This window comes from Aythya ferina (assembly GCF_964211825.1).
Source record: "Aythya ferina genome assembly, chromosome: 7".
NCBI classification, from domain to species: Eukaryota; Metazoa; Chordata; class Aves; order Anseriformes; family Anatidae; genus Aythya; species Aythya ferina.
The window spans coordinates 4,261,095-4,284,346 of record NC_140302.1 but is presented as its reverse complement, the minus strand read 5'-3'; the positions used below and the strand labels follow the sequence as shown (position 1 = coordinate 4,284,346).

The following is a 23,252-nucleotide window of genomic DNA, read 5'->3' as shown; positions in this document are numbered from 1 at the left end:
TTCTCATTGGTGCAAAACCACTGGAGTTAGAGAAATGACTGTATTCTGTTAAGGCCTATTACGCTAAGGGGTTGGCAATTAAGATAATAATTTGCTCCAAAGAAAGAAAAGGATACTTAGGAGAGTAACTACTTAAACAAAACCCTTGAAATCAAAAACTTCTTATGCCATTTAATTAGATGAGCCTTTGAATGCTACATTTTTTTTTGGTGTTCTTCCACACTATTGATACCATTATAAAAAATAAAAAAATAAAAAGGAAAACCAAACCAAGTCATTTTTAGCTATTTAGGGAAAACAAGGAAGTTGGTGTTTGAACAGGTAAAGAACATTTTGGCAAAACTCCTGCTGCTGTGTGAAGTTGGGAGTTCTTCACCATTTCCCTTCTGCCAGGGAAAGACCATTATTCTCTCATGAGATAGCGAGATGATGATAACAAGGCAATGGAGGTTTGTTTCTGATGCTGACTTTGATTTTATGCTTTAGGAAGAACAGCAGAACTCTGATATATATGAAAGGACAGTCAGTAAGATAAAAATTTCAGTGTTCTGCAGTGTCTGTAGGGTCCTCATCCTCAGGTTTTTCTTGTATCGATGAGACTTGCATTATATTTTGGATGTTTTTCCTACTGAACACAGTTCTCTCAGAGGATGTTGCCTGTGGTGTACCCCTTGTTTTAAAGTGAAGATCTGTGTTGAACCTGCTGAATCATAACAGCTAGTGCCATACGAGAGGATACAAACAAGCTTGCTGCTTTGTTTTGTAGTATTTTGTCTCTGAGATAAGGATGAAGCTGAATTCTGACCGTTTTGAAGGCCCTTCATGTGACTGAACTTCTGATAAGACATTCAATTAAAATATTGAAATTATTTATTTGAACTTCTGTGATTTTTATTATTTTTTTTTGCAATAAAAATCTGCTCAACTCGGTTGTTTTTTAAGGGACTTAAACGTCTTATTTCTTATATATCTAGAGTTCAAGGAAACCGCATTTACTGGCTTTATCATATAAGAAATGCACCAGAGGGTTCATTGTGACTTGCTTTGAGCCCAGGAAGACAGAATCTCCTTGTGATTCATTCCAACTGTGAAAGTTGGAAGCTAGCATATGAAGTAAAATGGGGGTTTAAGCTTTTGTTAAGAGGCAGTAGTGGCTTAAGGTAACAGACCCAGTGACAATGCAGTTCAATGCCAAACTCATTCTAGAAGTAACTATTTGTAACGCCTTCAACAAAATAATTATTATGGTTTCATAGATTTTGAAATTAATTTTGTTAGTAAAGATGTTTTTACAGAACGTTCTTTTATAAATATAACTGTTAAAAGTGTCTTTTCTCTGAAAAATAACAATATTTTGAAAGTCTTCCCCGTTTTCTGAATCAAAACCACGAGCCCAAAAGTTGCACTTTGTTGGTAGTGAAAAATTCAGATATTTTTCATGCTTTAAGATCCATTGCTTGATGTTCACAAATAAGCAATCGGTAAATGGCTGAACAGACATGTGACTTTGGGGGGCAAAGCTTTGTATTTCTCCAATAAAAATTCATCAAATTCTGAAATGTTTAGACATTGGTTGCAGAGTATACACAGTATTCATAGCTATTGTGGTACAGTGTGTATTTTTGTAGAGTATTGGGTTGTACTTGGGAACTGGCCACAGTACTCTGAATGCAAAATTCTCTCAAGCATAAGGAAGAACAGGAGTGTGTGATGTGGCTGTCAGCCCTGTTTGTAGGGAAACATCTTGAGAACAAATCCAGCTGTTCAAACCTGTGTTTCAATATTTGCTCTTTGTGGATTTGTGTGATATAAATCACCTGTTGTACAGTGTAAATCATTGAATCAGAGTACTGTACTTTTCTGATACTACCAAAGCATATTCAATGCAAACCATAATATGCTCATTGTTAGCTCTTTCAGACGTTTCTAGCATTTATTTTGTAAAACTGTGCTGGGTTTTGTGCCTTTTGAATTTCCTTCGGTGTTATTAAGAATTAAATAACCTTCTGCACTGAAGTGCCATCAGGGGAGATGAATAGAAGTTCTAATCTAAAAGGAATCTGTAAAGGATAACTTCTAATTTTTATAGGAATGCTAAAACAAAGAAATCAAGTTTTATATTTGCTGCTTTTCTTGACAAATACTGATGCTGTAAATTATACAGCTGTTCTTCCTCTGTATGGATTTTTGCAATAGTCACAGCGATTTATAGGTGCAGAGTGCAGCTGCTGGAAGTCATTTGTTCTCATTTATGTATTAAATCTATCATACACAAACACATTAACATTCGGTACAGAGCTCAAGGGCATAAGCTTTTTCTTTTTTGCTCTGAGTTGCTGTCCTGTAAGTGTTTGCAAGGTGTGCAGAAAACAACATTAAAAAAAAATTAAACTGATATGCAAGAAAAAAGGGAAGCAATGCTGTACATGATAAATACTTGAAACCAGATAATTTTGCAGTTTAAACTGAACAGCCGAAACTAAATGTACTGTTAAAACATTTCTGAAATTGGTAATGCTAATAAGCTTGTTTTGATGGATTAGCACTTCAGTTCCAATTGCTGAAGTGCCACTCTTTATGCATGTGAGTTGGACGTATGTTTGCATTACAGGAACTTAACATTCTCTGCAGTGTTTGAATTGTGTGCATCCTAAAATAGTGTGTGAGGATACATCATTGACTTACTTGATTCAGCTTGCCTTAGTTCTGGGCTTTTTGATCATAAAAAAGGAAATAGCTTATTTTAAATTGTTAGCAAGTATTTATAAGAAATGAAAAGAAAATAAAAGTTAAACTTTAACTGGAGTTTGACAGGTGGCAAGCACCCTAAATATTTGTTGATTATGTAATCTGTGAGAAAATTGGAGTTGAAACAGGCTGCCTGGTATGAGTTGTGTATTTGCTTATCTCTGAGGGTTTCACATCATAAATATGTCTCATGCTGAGACATCAAATCTAGGAAAACTTCAGTATGCTCTGTTCAGGACCAGGAGAAACTTACACCTGGGGAACTTGAGCTGATTTGTTGGAGACAGGTCCATCATGTGATAGATGGAATATGCTTAGACATGGTGTTTAGTTTCACTGATGTGCATGTAAGTGATCTTTAAATCTTAGTTTCCTTCCCCTCTCAGTTTTAAGGCAGTATGTGGATTCTCATGAGGTGGACACTAACCTCAGAGAAGTGATAAGCTGAGTTTGTTGTGGATTTGGTGGAATGGATGGGCCTTCTGAAGGTCAAAGAAATGACTCCTCTTTAAGTCATCTATATTTCCTCTGTATTTCCTCCCTCCCTCTCCTTCATGCCTTCTTTACCCATCTCCTCCTCCTGAAGATGGGATAAGACCTTCTGGAGGTTCCTAACTTGAGATCTGGTGTTAAACCTGGGCCCCTCTCCCTGACAAATGTTTCCTGCTCTAGTTGTAGACATGCTCATTTATGACAAATGTGCCCATAACTGTACTAGGAGAAAACCTTTATGAGCTAATACATTAAGTGGTATATGTGTGCAGAAAAAGGATTGCTGGATTTAAAAATTCTGTTCCATTAATTCTTAGAGGGAAAAATTGCTTTGCTACCTTTCAAACTCAGCCACTTCATCTGGGAGATGGATAGTTACCAGAGCAGGGTATTAGAAGCGTGGGGACCAAATTCTGAAATAATGGATAGAGAAGTGACAGCAAGGTGTTGCTCTGTCATCTGTAAGGAGGCAAGAACTTGATGAAACACATGAGTGTTGTGCAGCAGTTGCAACCTGATGCAAGGATGTCATCAAAAGGAACAACATTACCCTAACTGGACAGCAAATTCCAGAAGAAAACAAACAACAACAAACAAACAAAAGCAACAACAACCTGGGATATTAACCAGATGTGATCTGCTTTTTATTCTTTGTGCATGATAGCTGTGCTTTTCCGTGGTATTATGTATTAACTTGAGTATTATTAACAACAAATAGCTGTAGGTACAGAGAAAATTGCAAGACTTCACTTCAGGTGGAACCTGAGTCCAGTAAATCATGGTTTTATAACGGCAGCACAGAATCTTTGTGGAGGCAAAGTGTGCTACTTATGGTTTAGTCCTTAAAACCATGACTTTCAGTCAGCTTAAATAACAAGAGTGATTCAGGCAATGAGAACACACAGAGCTGTGTTTAAACATCTTCCTGTGATTCATTGCTGTTCTGAATTTATGGGCATGCCTCCTCCAGGGTGTTTGACTTGCTGTGGATGTGTTACACATCAGAAGTGAAGCTCTTCATAGGCAAGTTTACCAATATCGTGATGCTGCAACTTCATACAATGCTGTGTGAAATAAAACACAGAGTTTTAAAAACAATAACACACTGAATGTTTTAGAGAAAAGCTGAAGGGGAAAAAAAAATAAGAGCTTTTTTTTAATGCATCTTAGTATGTAATTTGGCAGTGGCATAACCCTGTTTGTATGATTGGTGTGCTCATGGAGAAGGCCTTGTTGATCTGCAGCTTTCTTGGAAGTTGGATCATGTGAAGGTACAGCAAGTTTTTACCGAGTGTTTGGTTACCAAATCTAAAACTGACCATGTGCTTTACAAACGGGTATAAATGCAGGCTTAGAGACTCTGAAAGAAACTTAGGTGTGTCAGCTTGGGTTTTTGATGAGTTGTAATGGCTGGGAATGGGACGACTTGTCTTGTGAGGACAGGATGAGCGGTCCAGGCTTGTTCAGTCTGGAGAAAATCTGGGGGGAACCTGACAGCAGCCCCTGGTACCTACAAGAAGCTCATTGAGAAGACTGAGGTAAGACCAGAGCCCTCCTGAGGTCCCTTCCAGCCTGCATTACCCCATGTTAGCATGAAAGCTAATATTGCACTGGCTTTCTAGACTCAGTGGTGGTTCTTCCACATCTTCTACAATGCTCTCTTCACAGAGGGAAGCCCATCATTGGGACCCTTTATGTATGTCTATGTACATATATGCATGTACGTGTCTATGGTTATAGTCTAGATTCATCTTTGCAATTGCTTTGTCCTGTGCTCTGTTCTCTCTATATTTTTTATTAACCTAATTGGGAAAGAACCTGGCCTTTATTCTCAGCAAATGCAGGACCTTCCCCCTCTTGCTGTGGAGATGCTGGTGTGTTTTAGGCAAGGCCCACACAGCCTCACCTGACTGCACAGCAAGACGACGTTCTCATGACAGAACTCTATCAAATTCTTGACTCTGTGGCACTCATTTTGTGGGCAGCGCTTAAATCCGAGAGGAAAGCTTTCTTACATGTCAACTCTTATTTTTTGCATGAGCCTGTAAAACCCATAATTGTACCTCACTGCCACTTGCATCTTTACAGTGCAATTCTTGAACTACTTCTTTGTGAGTTCCTGTGAGAGTTTGGGGTTGGTAATGAGTTTGGTGTCTAGTTGACCCTAAACCTATCTTTGAAGGGCACACAGACAATTACAGTCTAATGCACATATTGTTGTTCAGTAATTTTGTAAGCAGTAAAATGTACATATTTGAATTGTCTGAGTTCTTTGCATTTCTGCACTGTTCCTTGAGTGAGCTGTGTTACAAGTAGGTAGTAATGTATGCTAAGCTGTTCGGTGAGGCTTTTACTACTTGCCTGGGTGCTTTTTATCACTACATGCGCATTCTGATGGTCAGAAAACATATGCTGTAGTCTCTTTATATTGTCTTAATATCACCCTCTTAATTTATATCTGTATCTTAAATGTCTTACTTTTTTCCCTATTTCTTCACACAAAATGGAAAGACGAGGAAGTGTTTTTAAAACAGGAGTCAGTATTGGCTTTTTTTATTTTTTATTTTTGGATGTAACTATTTTTCTTGATTTGCTTGTCTTTTACTTCCCTTAATTTATTTCCCGTGTCACAGTGATCAGAGATATTCCATCTCCTGAGTTAAAACCAAGTTAATTGCATTTTGTAAAATTTTTTCTTTATGTAATCTCTAGCAGTTGACCGCATCCCTGCCACCAGTGTAACAATCTTGAGCATGGAGTCTGGCAAAGGAGAAGTAGAGGGAGAAGTCAAAGTGTCAGAGGCTAAAATCCATTAATTGAGGCAGGTGTAAGGAGCTAGGATTTATTTGCTACATTTTTCATAGATCTCACAGTAAAATCATGAATTTCTTTTCTTCCCCTTCCAAGGGATCCTAGCGGCAAGGGGAAGTACTCAGAGGTATCTGTATAGGGTGCTGGGGGGGGTGCCCAGTTTCCTTTGGAGCTGGGGTAGGAGTTATATGGCTGCATGGAGGCATGGTCTGCCAGGATACAGTCCCCTCTCCTTGATGAAGTCCCAGGAAGGCAAAGGGGGAGAAACGGAGAGAGAAATCCTATGAACAGTTTGCCCAAAATGCATCTTCCATTGCCTGACACCCTTCCTGTTCCCAGAGCTTCCAGAAACACTTCTGTAAGTGCTGACCCTCTCCCAGCTAGAGTTCCCTGAAACCCCTCTTCTCCGTGTTTCCTGCATTCTTCCCTGTCTGTGAGTCTAAGAGACAGAAACTGCAACAGAGTAAAATAATTTTAATCTACTGAGAATGCATATCATGGTGTTTACAGCATTTTGTACTGTTTGTATAGAATTGAATGTGATAACAAGACTCATAACGCCCCTAAGAATATCTGCAAAACTTGTGTGAAGATTTGGCTGCCAGAGAGGAGCATGACAACTTATTCTGTGTCATAGCTACTTTTTTTTTTCTGCTCTTTGGGTTTGTCATGAAGACTCGTGGCGCTTTGTTTATTATTGAAAATGGATGTTGTGTTGGTGTCCTGCTGTTACTGGCTTTGTGCTACGGGCTTGGCAGTTTTGGATTCCATAGGAACCACTCATTCCTGGTTACACAATAATTTTTTGGATGGAGAAAGTCCTTTGGTGGAAGGATTTTCAAGTTTGATCATTTGTGTATGATGCTGCAGCATAGTAAGAATTGCTTAAGAACAGAAGCCAGCTAGATTGAAGTGTTGTATTGACTTACCTCTGTATCTCTGGGTCTGTAGCTTCCTTGCAGTACAGCAGAAAAGGGAGCATTCTGTCTTCTTGTCATTTAATTGCAGGAAAGGTAGATTTGCCAATTAGAGTAAGAGTCTGTGTTGCATGATAACTACTGCTTTTTGCTGAGAGCGCACTGCAGAAGTTGCAGATGCTTTAGCAGGGCTGGAGGTGCTGTTGAATATTTGGATTTGAGAATCCTGAGCAAAAAAAGTCATTACTACACAGTTTTTTTTTTTTTTTGTATTGGTTTATTGATTTTTTTTTTTTAAACATATTAAATATTAATCCTCCCAAGACAATAGCTCAATTTTCTAATTCAGGTGATCAGCTGGTGGAACAATTGTCTGCTTCTCTTTAGGGCTCCACTGTTTTTATTTTCTTTGCTGTATCCCTGAGATTTCCAACTAAGCTTGAGGGAGTAAGATCCCATCCTGTGTCCAGTGCATTTCTTACAGTGAAAGAGAATTAAAAAAATAATGGGACTGGTTCCTTTAATATCAGATGCTCTTCATCCATAAACGTAGAAACTTTACGTGGCAAGACGTGGGTATTATGATCCTTCTGTAAATAATGCATGTAGAGCTTCATGCAATGCAAAGGAAAACAATTAGGAAGACTTCAGTTTGCTTCAGAGCAGACTGCGAGCAGGTTCATGCACATTTTGTTGTTCATTCCTCATTGCGCCTCTTCTCATCATTTGAAGCTGATGCCACAGGCTTTTCTTGTTCTGATGTGCTATTTTCCCTTTTTTATTTTTTCCCTTGAATTTAATTCTCTCCTTCACCCAAGCCATTTTGCAAATATCTACTAGTATACTTCAAAGGGACAAGATGCAGAAAGAAAATGAGGAAATTGTCTAGAGTAAAGCAGGCAGAGACAGGCGGCTGCTTACAATCCTAATGTTGACTGTCTGTTTGCCCCGAAGTCTGTAACTTTCAGCTGTCCAAATAACAGCTCTTCAGCTTGATTCCTAGAAACAGTTGAATCTCACTTCCAATTTCAAGGTTCACTTTGTTCTTTATTGTCTTGGATGGCAGAAGGCTGCAGGGTTTCAAGATCTGGGTGGAAGAGGAAGGAGTAAGATGGAAGTGGCAGGATCCCTGAATGCTCACAGTGTGCACATAGCAGTGAGCGAGGAGAAATAGGCAGTGGCACTTTACAGAGGTGACTTTTCACAGACACTTTTGATTTCCCTACTGTCTATGCTTCCCATTTCCCTGGGGTTTAGAATTTGCATCTCTGTCTGCTGTTCCTTTTTATAGAGTGCTTGAGACATATGCTGGCAGGGTGGGGAAGCAAATACAAGAAATATATTTAGATGCAACAGTCAAAAACTCTATTCTTAACCCTATCTACACCTTTCTACTTTATCGCTTATTAAGACAGACATGTCTGGGAGCAGCTAAATACCAAACCTGTTTTCTCAAGGGAAGATTATGCCTAAGAAGCAGCAAAATGTCGACCTTTCATGGTACTGGTTATAAAATACAATAAATAAAAATTTGGTGTTGTTTTACATAAGTTTTGTTCATCCCTCGTGAGATAGAGATGATTCGATTGTAAGTACTGTTGTAGACGGTCCATTTTCCCAATCTTTGATAAATTTAATTCGGTGTGTCCTTAAACAGATTACAGATAGATAAAAACATTGTTTATACATTACTTGTCAATTTTGAAGTTTTGAAATGCTTTTGGAAATAAACAGCATGTTCTTTTGCTGACAGGATTTGAAATCTAGCAATCAGCGAGATGAAATTGCTGCCGCACGTGCATCCCTGAAAGAAAATTCTTCTCTGCTACATTCAATATGTTCAGCTTGTTTGGAACATTCAGATGTTGCATCCCTTACAGCCAGCAAGGATTCAATTTGCAGTGAAATACAGAATGCTCTCAATGTAATTTCTAATGCTTCCCAAGGAGTTGGAAATAAAACGGGACAACCTTCATCTCACAAAGCCACTCTGGGAAGTGCGCTTGATGAGCTTGAGGTAGGTGAACCCATAAATTTAGCACACTGCAACATTTTTGGAAAAATGGTTTGCTTTACTGTTTGTATTCACTAACAACTACTGCTGTTAGAAATGGCAGACTAAAAGGTATTAGAAACCAATGCTCTGCATAGTCTTAGTGTGAATAGTATTATTATTTTATTGGGAAGAATCACTTCAGAAGAGCTTGCAATTAATTCTTCATGCATGTTCACCATTTTGCTTCCTTCAAACAGCAGTTAAGAATTACTTCCATGCACATGAGTAATGGTGGAGGGCAGAAACTTCCCTGAATAAGAGGGCAGAACCCAGGAGTTCAGCTTACAAATGACAGTCATCAATGGTAATCACGGCTGCATTGACTGCATTTCAACTAGTACAATGCACATTGAAGTTACTTACTCTGAAACTTGTCATTGGGATTATTATGTAATTTATATAATTGAAAGATTTAGAAACTTAACTATGTTTTTATGATTAAGTGATATAAGCAATACGCTTTCACAAATCGATGATTCTACTTCCATATTGAAGCAAATATTTGGAGAATGTCAGCTCTTCCTCTGCTCCTGACCTACTCATAGGCTTCTGTATGGAGCATTCCTTGTTTCGTATGGCTGCTCTGACTTTTAGCAGTGTAATTTTCCATTACTTTGCCAAAATTGGTAGACCTCCTGTAGATGAGGTCTACAGACCATGCTCCTCATCTGGTATAATTGATGTAGATCCAGATCAACAAAAGGAATAAAAGTTTCTAAACACATGTGCAAATATGGGCCTTTTCGGTTGTAAAAACTCAGATTTATCAGATTCCAGCCTTGCGACTCCAATATTGTTGATACATTTTCAAGAAAATTGATGCTATGTCTGATGATGATAGATTTTGTTTAAAACTTCCAATGAGAGGTGAGAGGAATAGATTGAAGTCAATGTATTTAACACAAATCTTGCAGTGGCAGTGCATTGATCAAAACGGACCTCTCAGTCATACTCTAAGTTGAATCTGACAGTTGTTTTTTTTTGTGTCCTCAGAGGAACAGGCTATGATTGCATGTTAGATGTTAGCCATCCTTTTTGCTTACGCTGGGTTTTAAAGTTAGAGTTCATAATCTATTTTCTTATTTAGTGAAAGAAAAAGCAACGTTTAAGTGTCACAAGTGATTTTTTACAATGACACCCTGAATGAAAATGTAATTTGAATTAGAGTTATTGTTTATCTGTTTTATGTAACAAAAACAAAAAAAATAGCTAAGTGCTTGTATCTTCTCACAGCAGATGAATTCATCTTGACTGTATGTTAGCAGTACCATTTTAATTTTTGTTGTTGTTATTATATTTATTAGTTTTAAAATATAAAAATTTTGCTAATCACTAAATGGAAAATTTTCTTTTGGATGGAATTTGGTTTTATTTGGAAATGTAGCAACATAGGAGCCTCACTTGTAAAAAGCCATTTCTTTATGGCCTTTTAAATTTATTTTTACCTAGATACCACAAATGGGAATTGAAGCTGTATTTGTTAGATAAGCACAATTTATAGAGCATTAAACTTTTAAAAAATGATCTTATGAATTAGGTGGTTGTGCTTTTCTTTCTTTATAGAAAGTTCTATTGGCTAAAGACCTGAAATAACCTTTGCTCTATCTTGTTGCTGCAAATACAGTGCCATGAAATAAATTGATGTAGTAAACAGTCTGTTGGGAACAAATCTCATTAAATGTTTATAGTGGAGAAATGTATCACGGAGCTTACCCAACAATCTAGTATCTAGATGGTTTGCAGTGTCATTCTTCCTTTGCCACTGCTGGCAGTGTGAAAGTAATTACTGATTGTAAGATGAGGAAATCACCAGTAAACCTTAGAGTAGTTAACTTCTTAAATCAGTCGATTCTCAAGAATTCATCTTCCAGGTTCCATATAAATACCACGTTATTCACAAGTAAACACAAAATGGCAGTGTCACAAATTAAATTGCGTGAGATCCATGTTAAAAGAACATGGGTGCAGGTTATCTAATTCTTTTCACTGGTATTGCATCTTCTGATGTAAAGAGATTTCTAACAAAACAATCCAGGCTATGTATGCCTGACTTACATGTATCATATTCATCTGATATGTTGTCCCTTAGTGATTATGGCTATCTAGCACAGCAATTATATATGAGATATCAGAGTACTGTAAATTGGTCCAAAATGTCAGGAAATGGAACCAGGTTTCTGGATATCCAGGATCCCTCTTTCATGAATCAGAAAACCAATGAGAGGAAGGAGATAGGGATGTAATAATTCTGTTTGAATGCTTCTGTTTAAAAGCTCAGGTAGCTAAACACTGCTTAACCCTGTGAAAGCAAAAAAGCTAAACTATTTGTTGCATATCTAGGGTCCTCCGATTGTTTGGAAATCAAATGATCTTTTCTGCTTAGATATGCTTATCAGAAATATTTGAAATATTTGATGAAATTGCTTGAAGAATCAAATCTGCAGGCAGATTCTTAAACCATTTTTTCCTGTTACTTTTGCCTGTTTTTTTTTTTTTTTTTTTTTTTGAGCTGAACTGTAGGTTTTTTTTGTTTGTTTTTTTTGCTCATACATGCCAGTGCTTCTTGTACATCTTTTCATGCACTTTCTGCAAACTGTCTCCTAGGAGAAGATGTTTCTCCTCCAATTTTATCTGAGATTTTAAAGGCAGTTGTTTTGCTAACTGAAATGGCTAATTGGCTGTAGCCTTCAGGCATGACTTAGTTTTCCATCACGAAGCTGTTTGTTTCTGAAGTAACAACTAAACATTCTACTTGGCAGATGCATTTTACATTATGAGGGACACTGTAGTCTAGTGTTCCGGGTGCTTACTTGAGATACAGGAGCCCAACAGTGAAGCTGCTGATCCAACGAGTAGTGACAAAGGGGCAGAACTCCAGCAGAGGTGAGGTACCACTGAGCAGTTTGGCATGCAGGATGGTAATGTGAATGTGAGAGACAGTTTCAAATCTCTAACACTCAGAAATGAATTTCCTGGCCTCTGGAAGCTGGCTATCTGTAGGATGTCTTCCCTTATCATTCCTACATCCCTGTGGATGAGTCTTTCCTGTATAAAAATAGTTTGAAGTTATCAATTTGCTATAAGTTAATAATAAAAAAGTAAATATTTTAAGTATTTAAACACTGATGACTAGTTTCATACAGTTTTCTAAACCTGTATTACCGTGCTAGTTGTTAAAGTGCAACCCTTTTCATTTATAATTCTGCTATGTTTTTGGATATAGCCAAAGCAATGAAGACCTAGGTAACTCAGGGGATTAAAAATCTGTTACGCAGGGAAACAGAGTTCCTGCTGCTAAGAACTGCTTGGATTCTGCTTTTAAAATCACACATTCCTTCTGGCAGAGGTGGCAGCTGAAAGAATTCAATGTTCCAGAATCACAGAAACCCCTCCATTTCAGAGTCCTTACCAGCACTTCTTACTACTTCCAGTTTCCTGTACTGCATTGTCCTCATTTTCTACCATGCATGTTTTGTTTGAGACATGAAGTAGATTTGCTTGCTTACATGTAAATAGGGTGCAGTTTTGCTTTGCTTTCAGCCACGATATCACTGTTGTAAGCAAGCTCAGCAAACAGAATACATGAGAAAATCTGCCCCATATTAATATTCTTAATGTGTCTCTAAGTTGTACTTGTGATGAAGTGGGATTTTACTGCCTTCACAATTCCAGAAGAGTGTCTTCAGGTACATTCCCTGCCTTCTGTGGAAATACTTGTTATAGAAAAGGACAAAGGAGTCTTAACATTTTATTTGCAGTAGGGAGGTTTCTGATGATAATACTGAGCTGGATTATTTCTCCTATCAGGTCTGGCTCCAGGCATTGTCAAATTAGGAATTTGCCTGCAAAAAGCAAAATGATTTCCTTTGCTGGTGCCTGGGTGAACCAGTCTGGCTCTCTCCATTGCCTTCAAAAGGTTAGGGTATATGGAGATGCTTCAGAGCAGGACAGCAAGCTGTCTTCCTTCTCTCCACACCATCTTTCTTTTCTTTGCATTTTACCTGTAATGGCAGGGCCTGCCATGCTTCAGAAAGTTTCAGCATTGGAGAAACTTTGGTCTAGGTTTGTCAGTAGACAAGTAGCGATTAAAGCTATGGTCCCATCCCATTTTGGCTCTGATTCCAGAAGTTGCACGTGAGGTTATTGCTTCCATGATCAGTGTTTATTTATTTAACATCTTTCACTTAGGAAACAAATAAGGTTACTTTGTTGCTTTTATGGATGCAGAAATAGCTGCACAAATAGTTTTTTTTTTTTTTTTTTTTTTTTTTTTTTTTTTTGTATCTTTAAAACATTTAAGCTCTTTTCATCCGTTTATGCCTCAGCTCCTTTCCAGATTGTTATGTGTATCCAGATAGGTGAAAATTGGTTTGAGAAAAAACAGGAACTTAAAAATGCATAGTTACTGCTTTAACTTAATCTAAGATTGCATCTGCTGGATGCACATGAGCACCTGACATAAACATATAAACCATTTTAATGATACATCCTGTCACTTGTTGAAACAAATAGACAACAGAAAATTGCAATAGCAATAGCACTGGGCTGCTTTTTTTTTTTCTTCTTTTGTGATGATCTGCAGTGATACAAAATTCCCAAAATTCAACACAGTTACTGTGAAGAGAGACAGAAACTCACAACTACCTTTTCCTTCTGGACACTGTGGAAATTTGAGGACTGTAGTTCATGTAATCACAGTTTCTGGTATGAAGCAGAACAAGAGCCTAGAACTTACAGCCCCAGAAGGGCTTACAAGGGTTACTTTAGATTTAGTGTCCTCTATTATATATATATTGATTGGGAGCAAGTGTGAGGCTGAAGTACTGAGAGTACTTAAATAATAAGAGTGCTTTTAAATGATACTGAGGACTTCAGGGCAATGGAATAGTAGCGGAGGTAGAACATGAGAAACCTGCACTGCTCCTTCCTGCATGCTGGGAAATAATGAGCTTCTATTTGAACTAGAGTAATGCAGAAAGAACCTGTGCTCGCTGATGGCAGTATTAAAATGCTTCCTTGGGAAATACTCAGATTCTGAAGTCTGATTTTTCTCTAGCCTTGCTGGAGAATATCCCAGATGTCTCAAAGCAATTGTATATTTTTGGGAAAGATAGAAGAATTAGAGCTGTAACAATAAGACTTTCTTTCCCTAAATCATAGATAATATGTAAGAGATTGCTAAAAATAATAACAAAATTGGAAGGTGACCTTATTTCCATTTTTAAAAGTTTAAGCTTTTATGTTAAAATGTTTTAACAGAACACTTTCTCTACTTCTACAATTCCCTAAGTTGGGCAGTAGATGAAAATGAGATATTAAATCTAAATTGGAAAAATAACTAAAATTCTCTGGATTAAAAGTAGTTCAGCACATATTGGATAATCACTGATAACTTCTGATTTACCTGACCTAAATTCCACTTGAGGGCATACGGCATAGTTTTCTTGTTTAATAATTTTTCTGTAAGCTTAGAATCGCATATGGATATATCAGGTAAGGGGACTTATATGGAATTTGGGCTTTGGTGATCTGGAGAGTAATGCTGATCTTTCAAATGTTCAGTTTGATTAAAAATGAATAGTTTGTATTTCTTTAAATGTTGAAGCTCGAATACAATTGCTTTTGCATTGTATGAAAATATCACCTCTCCTTTTCTTTTTGCTATGCTTGCCACAAAAGCATAACTAGTTTTATCATGCCAAAACAGTTTGCTGCTTTTGTTTATTCCAGCTGGTGAAAAGCAAAAGGACACTCCTTTGAAAACAGTTGTTGAACAAAAGCTGCTATTTTGTGCTTTGCTGGTGTTCAGCCTGTTAAATGTAGCAGCAATGAATTTCTGCCACAGTGTTTAACTGTATTAGAATAAAAACCCTCAGAATCCAACTGGTCATGTAACATCTCTCAGCTGTAAGCTAGTAGAGTTGTTTTTATGCTAAATCTGGATGTCCTCCTGATTTCTCAAAATGTAAATGTTGGAGGTGTCAACCCTCCCTGTAGACTTTCAAACAAAGCTATAGGCCTCAATTCTGAGATACTTTGGTAAGATATGTAGTATTAATGAGTAGTGAATATCACATATATTGTCTGTGACAGTTGTACACAGACATTATAAGCATGGTATAAGATGTATTTCTTTATAAAAAAAATTCTAAAGTAAATTCATGACAGGCCCCCTCATGCAATAGAAGTAGGAAACAGAGACAACTCAGAGGTAAGGTAGTTGTGGTCAGAAGATGTCAGTGTAGTCTGGAAACTCGTTCTACTGTGTTTCACTTAGGTGTGAAACAGTTTGGCTAGAAAGCTCTGATGCCAGCTGAGGACTGAATACAGGCCAGTAAGGTTTGATAACACAGATGTGAGATCTGGGTGGCAGAGAGAACTGGGTTTTGTCTGCAAGTGACCTGTACGTGGAGCCACGGTATGGAAAATGGAGTCTTTCATGGTCAAAAGTATTTTGGATACATCAAGGGTAAAGGGCTATTTGGAAGTCTAGGAAGCGTAATGTCACTGCAGTTCATGCAAGTGAAAAATAAAGCAGCAACTTTAGTAGTCTGACTTTTCTTACCAGTACTCCTAATGTTTTTCAGCATTTAATTATCCAGGATCCTCTTGTAGTGAGTGAAGAGAAAATACGGCCATCACTAGAGAAACGTTTGGAAGCTATTATCAGTGGAGCAGCTTTACTAGCTGATTCTTCCTGCACGCGTGATTTCCATCGAGAACGCATCATTGCTGAGTGCAATGCTATCCGTCAAGCTCTCCAAGACCTGCTGTCTGAATACATAAACAATGTAGGTAACCAGGCTTTTTCCCTTTTTTAAAAATGTAGATAATATATGGAATATATTACTTTCCTTTTTAACGTAAATAAGACATGCAATAGAAGTAACTTGGCCATGATTGTCTCTTGTGATTGCTCACAGTTTAATCTGTATTTCTCAACATGGTCTTTACAAGATCAAAAGGAAATCTGTCTACATAAACTTAAGCAAAAGCTAAATACGGACCTCCAGAAAAAGATTTGTTCTGTAATATGTTGTATAGAAAATGCTGTATTACAGGTATGACTTACACATATTTATATTACTTGATGCTTATTGTGAAATGTTACAAGGACAGAACAGCCATGATCCTTTGTATGCTAGCAAGAGTTTCTTTGTAATTTCACTTTCCAGTTCAGTCTTAAAATCTGAGGACCAGAGATAAATCTCTGTTCCTGTAGAATGCAACAACTTAGATAATTTGCTAATACATGAGTAGCGACAGTATAATTTCATGGTGTTCATGCCACTGCATTTGATTTTTGTAAGGGCACTGAGTTACAAGTGTAGAAATGATTTAATTCCTATTTCAGAAAGCTAGGACTGTTCAGTAAACCCAGAAATGTGGTTGTCTGGCATACTTGTAGGCCAATTCATCTGTGAATTTATGAAAATGAATATAGTTTGATTGTGCTTTAAAAACATAGTTATTTGTTTAAAGAATGGATTTAGTTCTTCTTACATCTGGCAGTTACATGATAGAACAGTGGAGACTCAGATACTATTAATGTGGGTACACAGTGTTAATATCATGCCTTTCCTCAGGAAACATTTTCTATAGGCATACTGTTCTTATCTAAAGAATGCTTCAAGATGATTCATCCACCACACTGAGAAGATAATTGTATGATACTGCTATTTGTTTCTTTTTTTTTGAAGCCAAAACTCCTTTCTCTTCTGTAAGTTATACTAGTTAACCCAGGCCAAAGCTGCTCTATTGAGACTGTTTTCTTTCTTATCCTATTGTCATTAGGATAATGAAGTGTAGGGACTAAGATAATTTATGCATATCAGATGTTTTTTCATTTTTCAGGTACTGTACTTGTTGATCTTCTTTTGGATTCGTACTATTGGGTTGGGGAGTGGGTGGAGAACTCCATTTATTTAATTACCTATGAATTCCAGGTCCTCTTTCAGTCCCTACACCAGATAAAAATGCTCGTATTAATTTTTATTTAGAATTTACCTGCAGCTTCTGTTGAATACAATGTAATTCCTGAACCTCTCTGGAAGTTTTTTGCAGTTGGGCTACTTACGTGAAATTTCTTTAGTTTTGGTTAGCTCTGTAGGTTGGTCTCTCATACCTTCTTGCAGAAGATGTCTGTTGTGGTATCAGTTCTAAAACAAATTAAGTTTACTGATAAATGGCTGAAAGTTTAATAAGGGAAGGCATTGACCTGAAGTAGCTAGGAAGTGTGGGAGGATGGAAATACACTTTATACCAACCCATAGCAGTCCAGAAGATCACCGTGGGTTTCTGGCAAGAACTCTTTAGTAGAATTCTGTGTTTTGCAGGAGTCAAACTACATGAGTGTAATTCACGTGGTCACGTGTAAGTCTTAAATTCTCCACTCTTGGAAGAAAATTGTGATTAGCTTTTGTATTTCAGAAATAATCACATTTCTAGGGTTACCTAAGGTAAGTGAAGAATACATTGCTCAGTTCAAAATGTAAACTTGGGAAAGGCAGCAGCTGTTTAAATATGGCAAAAAGGGAAAGTATAATATAATGTGCTGCAGAACACAATGTCTGCATAGGCTTGCAAGGACAAGGAGGGAAGTGAAAAGGAAGAAACACAGAAGATTTATATGTATGTGTTTTTATAGGTGTTAAACTAAGGTTAAATGGCAGAAGTGAATTTAAAGTTTTCAGTTTCTTTTAGTGCTCTTGATCTGCTTATACATTTAATATTTATCTTAGTGGAAAAAACTATCTTAGTGGAAAAAACTATCACCAACAGTAGTTTATAGCTATTACTGAGACTGTATTGACTAAGTTTTTCTTTGAGGAGATTATCAGGTGTCAATTTCACAACTCTAACTCACAGAAGAACAGAGAACAGATCCAGGAGAAGGTGCTGATGTATCACTGCCTCCTGGGCTCTTCTATTAATAATTTCAGTAAGCTGAAGGTTTGAATTGAATGAGCTGTAACAGGTATGCAAGCCGTTTGTTAGCACAGTATAATTTAAGTTTTCCTTGATGAGTATCCACAGAGGTTATACTGTTGCTCCTGTCTTTGTCCTGATGGGTATATAGTTCACAAAATAGAGTCTACCTTCTGTCATTTCAGTTTTTGTCAATCACTCTCATGAGTTGTATATAGCTGCTTTGAAGAGTTTTTTATGGGTAAGTATCTGTGGTTTCTATTAGTTTGATTACTTCTGCCAAGGCTTCGTTCTGTCTCGGTGTTGCTAATGAGAGCTGTATTGTTTCAGAGACCCCTCCCGCCCCCCCCAGGAAGTGCCACTTTTGCAAACTGTTCCCTAGCACCTGGTTTTCCAGGAAGCTGTAAGAGATGCATTGGCACTGGTAATATGCAGTGCATTTCTAAGCCCCCTGGGTCTTGTTCTGGTGGTGAATGTGTCCTGGCTGGTATTTGCTTAGCTTTAACACGATCATTTCCGAGGGCTTCAGTGCCTAAATTCTGTGTAAGCTGTGCATCAAAGTCTGTTTTTTGAAACTAACCCTCAGTGCCTGAAAAAGTGTAAAGGAACTTAGGATATACTCCTAACTATTTGAAACACAAGAGGAAATATAGTGTTTTTTGTTGCTAAATTTGTTTATTTCTCAGTTATTCTAAGTTTCTAATAAGCCGTAAGGACATCAAGTGAAATCAAGGGCCTCCTGGTGTCAGTGATAAAATGTAGAGGCTTTTAGTGCAAGCTGGGAGAAACATCTTTTCAGCAGATGCTGCCTTTTACATAAATGGCTACTTTTTGCAGAGACTGCCTCACAGTGAGGTGATGTGACAGATATTTAAGCAAAATGTTCTTCATGCTAATAAAGACCCAGTCTGTCTTCAAGAAGCTTAAGCTTTTCTACTGACAAAATAATTCAGTCATATAGTAAATTGCAATTATATTTATATTTAATTATTCTAAAAGGCAGCAAACTTTTTGGGGATATTTCTGAATTATTTATGTACCTTTGTTATTCTCTCTGAATTCTGCTCAGAGACACATATCATTAAGGTATGTATTTGTATTTCAGGACACCAAATAGCAGAAATTACTACTGTGAATTTGGAGAGCTTATCAATGTTAGAATGATACTGCGGTATATGGATAATAATGCATTCATAGGAGCAATCATTTTGTTCTAGTAATAAGCACTTGCATTCTCCTAATGACAGGCTATTGTCATGTCTCTGTTCATCCTTCAAAATTGAAAGTTATGGAATATATTCGAGTTCAGCAATACTGACTTCATATTTCTTGAGTTCTGTCTGCTTTCAGTCCCAGTCACAATAGGGATATGCACTCATCTGGGTGATCAGGAGGGATAAGAATTGTGATTGAGTGTGGGTTAAAGTGGGCTGTAGTGAGCAGCAATTAGGATGACGAGCACGGCCTTTTCTGCCTTCATTAGTAGGGATACTATGTCTGAATAATTGTTCTGCACCATAACCTGTGGGTTTGAATAAAGTTAGGTTATTCAGACAAGACTGAAAAATGCTTGGTGAAGGCAGGCTGGGTACTCTGATGGTGTGATAGCTGCGTTCTTGACGTAGTTTGCTCTTTTGGAATGTTGTTTTAAGAAATTAGAGCTTTATTAGTTTCTCAGTGTTTTCACGGTGTTGGTTGGGTGTATAGCTGTATTTCTTATTCAAGCTTGGCTAGTATGCTGTACACCTTTCCTGGTAGGTTGTGATTTCTTTCTTATTTGTTGTGTGTTTCAAAGTCATCTGTTTCTTAGCTAGGTTTTTACGTTGAAATTACCTAGTCAGTAACATTTTTTGCATAGTTGTTGCCATTTTAAAACTTTTTGTGAGTTTTCAAGGTTTGTATCTTAAAAAGTTTCAAGAGGGAATCTGAAAGATTTATATCAAAATATTTCTGAAAACGAGATATATATATATATATATATATTTTTTTTTTTTTTTTCAAATATACCAACTTGATCCAGGCTTGAAAAATGTGTCAGTACCACAAAATAATTGATTTTGTAACAAATATTTCACAGAGTATTTCACACAAAACTCACAGGAACATGTGATTGTGCAAACCAGCAGCAACTCAGTAATTTAGTCAGTAGTTTTGGAGGTCCCTGTGCTTCTTGTGCCACCAGCAGGGGCTGCTGCTCACTGTCCTGCTGTTGCACCATACGTGCTGAGTGTGGCATAGAGCAGAGAGCCACGTCATCCCTGCTCACCCCAGGGGTGGTTTCAGCCTCCTGTTGAGACACTTAAGAAAACAGGAGAAACTTATTGAGGCATTTTCCTTGGAAATGCAGCTGTAGAGCTTTATTTCTGGGGGTTCCCTGAAAGTTGTCTGAAGCCTCGTGCTTCACCACAGGTTTGTGTCCAGAACTTCTCGGTATGAGAGACATTTGGATTTGAGGCATGCTTGGATCTGAGCATATGAACTGCAACATTGTGAGGATGGGACCAGACAACCTGGGAACCCTGATAGTACAGGGACACCTGAGGCAGGGAGTGAGCTGGCCCATGCTGAGCTTTCCAAAAACAAAAATTAAAAAAAATAATATGCAGCAAAGAGCTGTGGGAAGGATGAAAGCTGACACACTGGGTAGTTGTTGGAAGTCGTGCAGTCAAATTGCAATTGCTGTCTTTTACCTGGAACCTGAACACTGGAAACTTAAAAACAGAAAATGTATGGAAAAACAGGTGTGTACTGATGGCTTGGTTCTGGGCCTTACTGTTTATCTTGACACGTGAATTTGAGTGCTGTGGAGTACAAAGGCCTTGCTTTACTCTTGTATTGAGTGCTCATCACCAGCAGCTTAAGGTGTCTCTGTGGAGACTGCCAGTGATTAAGAATATTTTGTTTAGTATTTCATGGTCATGCTTACTCTTTTGGAGTGGAAGAATTTATAGATACCTCAAAACTTCATGTTACCTGTGCTTTATGTTTTGATGAATATTTTTACCACTTTTCCTGGCTAAAGAAAAGACAAGGCATTTTGGTTTGTAGCCACAGTGGTGCAGTGTGTCTTGCATTTAAGCGAATTACTCTTGCCCTGAGCAGTGGATTTTTCATTTCAGTGCTCATAGGGAACATTTTTGGTAGTTCTGGAAATTGCAAAAAGTCCCCTAAAAGAATTATTTTAAGTTGAAGAAAATATTTTGTTCAGTTTAAAAAGGAAATGTTTCGTGTTTTTTATTTAGAGTATTGCCCCCTGCTCTTTGTTAGATAATTGCATCTGTTGGGAATATTTCCCCTTATTTATCTGTACCTAATAGCTGCAGAAAAATTGATTAGATATAATTAGTAATATGCGTGTGAAAAGATTGCTGCTCCACAAATACTAAATTAGGACACAAAATGATATCTCTTATGGCAGAAAATTCACACACATGAATCAAATAAGCAAACTCATGAAAAAGCTCCAGACACTTCTGAATCTGCTACAGCTCTTTCTAGTAAAGCTTGCATTCTCCATTCGCATATGGGTTCACCTAACCTCTTTCTGTCAGATGGGTTTATAGCCTTAATCTAGATCATTTTGCTTGGCAGAGCCATTACTATTGAAAAAATAAATAATGTAAAAAAACAGATGATTTGCATTTATGTTTTGGAGTAGGGGTGTAGTAAGCACTCTAATATGAATATTTTTGATGGTACGCTGAAAATGCACTTGGAATGTGGTATTTACTTCATGAATACATTTTTCATGACTTATTACACTGAAATCTCATGTTAGAGCCTGCCAAATTCTGTTTACTCTTCTATAGAGAACTGCTAGGGTGATGTGTATTAAAATTATGTTGCAAGAGGAGTTCTTGTCAGGTATCATAAATATTGCAACCAGTCCACAGATTATATGGTGGTAAGTCTCAATATGTATATTTTAGTGTTTTCACACAGTTTGTCCCTTTTTTCTTGTTGTTTTTTGCTGTTGGTGAAACTCCTGGAAGGACATGATGAGTTAAGTTAAGTCAAGTACATCATTATATAGACCTCTGACGTCTTCCTGAAATCTTTTTTTCCTTTATTTCTGTGCTGGCACACGTCCAAACAGAACTATACTCACGTCTTTCTGTAAAAAGAATGGATTTAAATGTTCTTATTTTTCTGTTCATATTCAAACTTTTTCAAAAACTGCTATTCTAGAGAAGTCTGCAAGTCATGTATAGCAAATGTAAACTACATAAATTTCAAATTTATATACACAGTGTGATGTGTGGGTGGAAAGTGTCACTCAGATTTGTCTTATTCAGGGTTTTTTAATAACTTTATTGAATATGATGTCTTCAGGAAAAAAAAAAGATTAATTCCAGCAAAATTGATATGCCCATATGGCGTATTATGCTGGCATTTATAGAGGAAAACATGTAGTTTTCATAATTCTCTTGCTGACATCGGTCGAGTACTTAATTAAGTTGACTTTCAATACTCCTGTGGTGGGTTTCCATACATATTATATGGGTAATTGAAAATTATTTTTTTAATGTTACTTTGTCAGTCGGTTAGTTTTAAAGGAAAATTAGATATGAAATATTCAGGAAAAAGGTTTTAGTGTGCTTAAAAAACAAAAGTAATCTAGTGAATTTCCTAAATAGATTTACAGTTAAAAAATAAGCTGCAGTTAAATTTATCTGTTTATATGTGGTCTTACAGACTTTGCAGTAAACTGGGATGTACAGACATGAGCTAGAGAAAGATAATGAAAGATTTTCTGTTCTTAAGCCCTGTTTTCATTTAACGGTTCTGAGCCAAGCTATTTCTAGGATTAATCGGATCTTAACTTAAGGCTTGCATTGAAGTAACGTAGGGTGATGAGCGAGTCATGGCTCTGTAGAGGATGATTCAGTACAATAGGAATTTGAATGCGGTACACCTGACAGCGCTGGAAATATATTAGGTTGCTGAAGACGAATTTTTTTTTTCAGGGAACCTTCAGTAGCGTACCATTTTCTGTGTTCCCCAGCTGAAATAATGTCTTGATTATGATAATCAATAATTCATAATCAATAGTCTTTATTATGATAATAAATAAATAATTAAAAAAACATTGCAAATGAGTATTACAAATGTTTGTTATCTGAACATCCACCTAGCTGTTTAACTCACAAGATTATTTTTTTTTCAGTTTGTGCTAAGTTGCTGTCAATATACGAGGTTTTTCTTGACCAATTTCCTATTTTCTTGATGATGTTACACTGAGCATTCTTCTAAATGTTAGTATGCTGTTTCTAGGATCACTGCTGGAGCCTGCTGTTTCA

The 23,252-nt window shown here is 37.1% G+C and overlaps 1 protein-coding gene across 8 annotated transcripts in view; it reads left to right on the top strand.

Annotated features, from left to right (window-relative positions):
* The window catches only part of CTNNA3 (catenin alpha 3), a 468,549-nt gene that overhangs the window by 90,078 nt on the left and 355,219 nt on the right, over window positions 1–23,252 (top strand). For all 8 annotated transcript variants that reach the window (XM_084526473.1, XM_084526472.1, XM_084526474.1 and 5 more), the window contains 2 exons: window positions 8,722–8,985; window positions 15,612–15,815. In XM_084526473.1, the coding sequence (XP_084382599.1) occupies window positions 8,722–8,985; window positions 15,612–15,815 (468 nt within the window). The remainder of the gene's footprint in view (window positions 1–8,721; window positions 8,986–15,611; window positions 15,816–23,252) is intronic.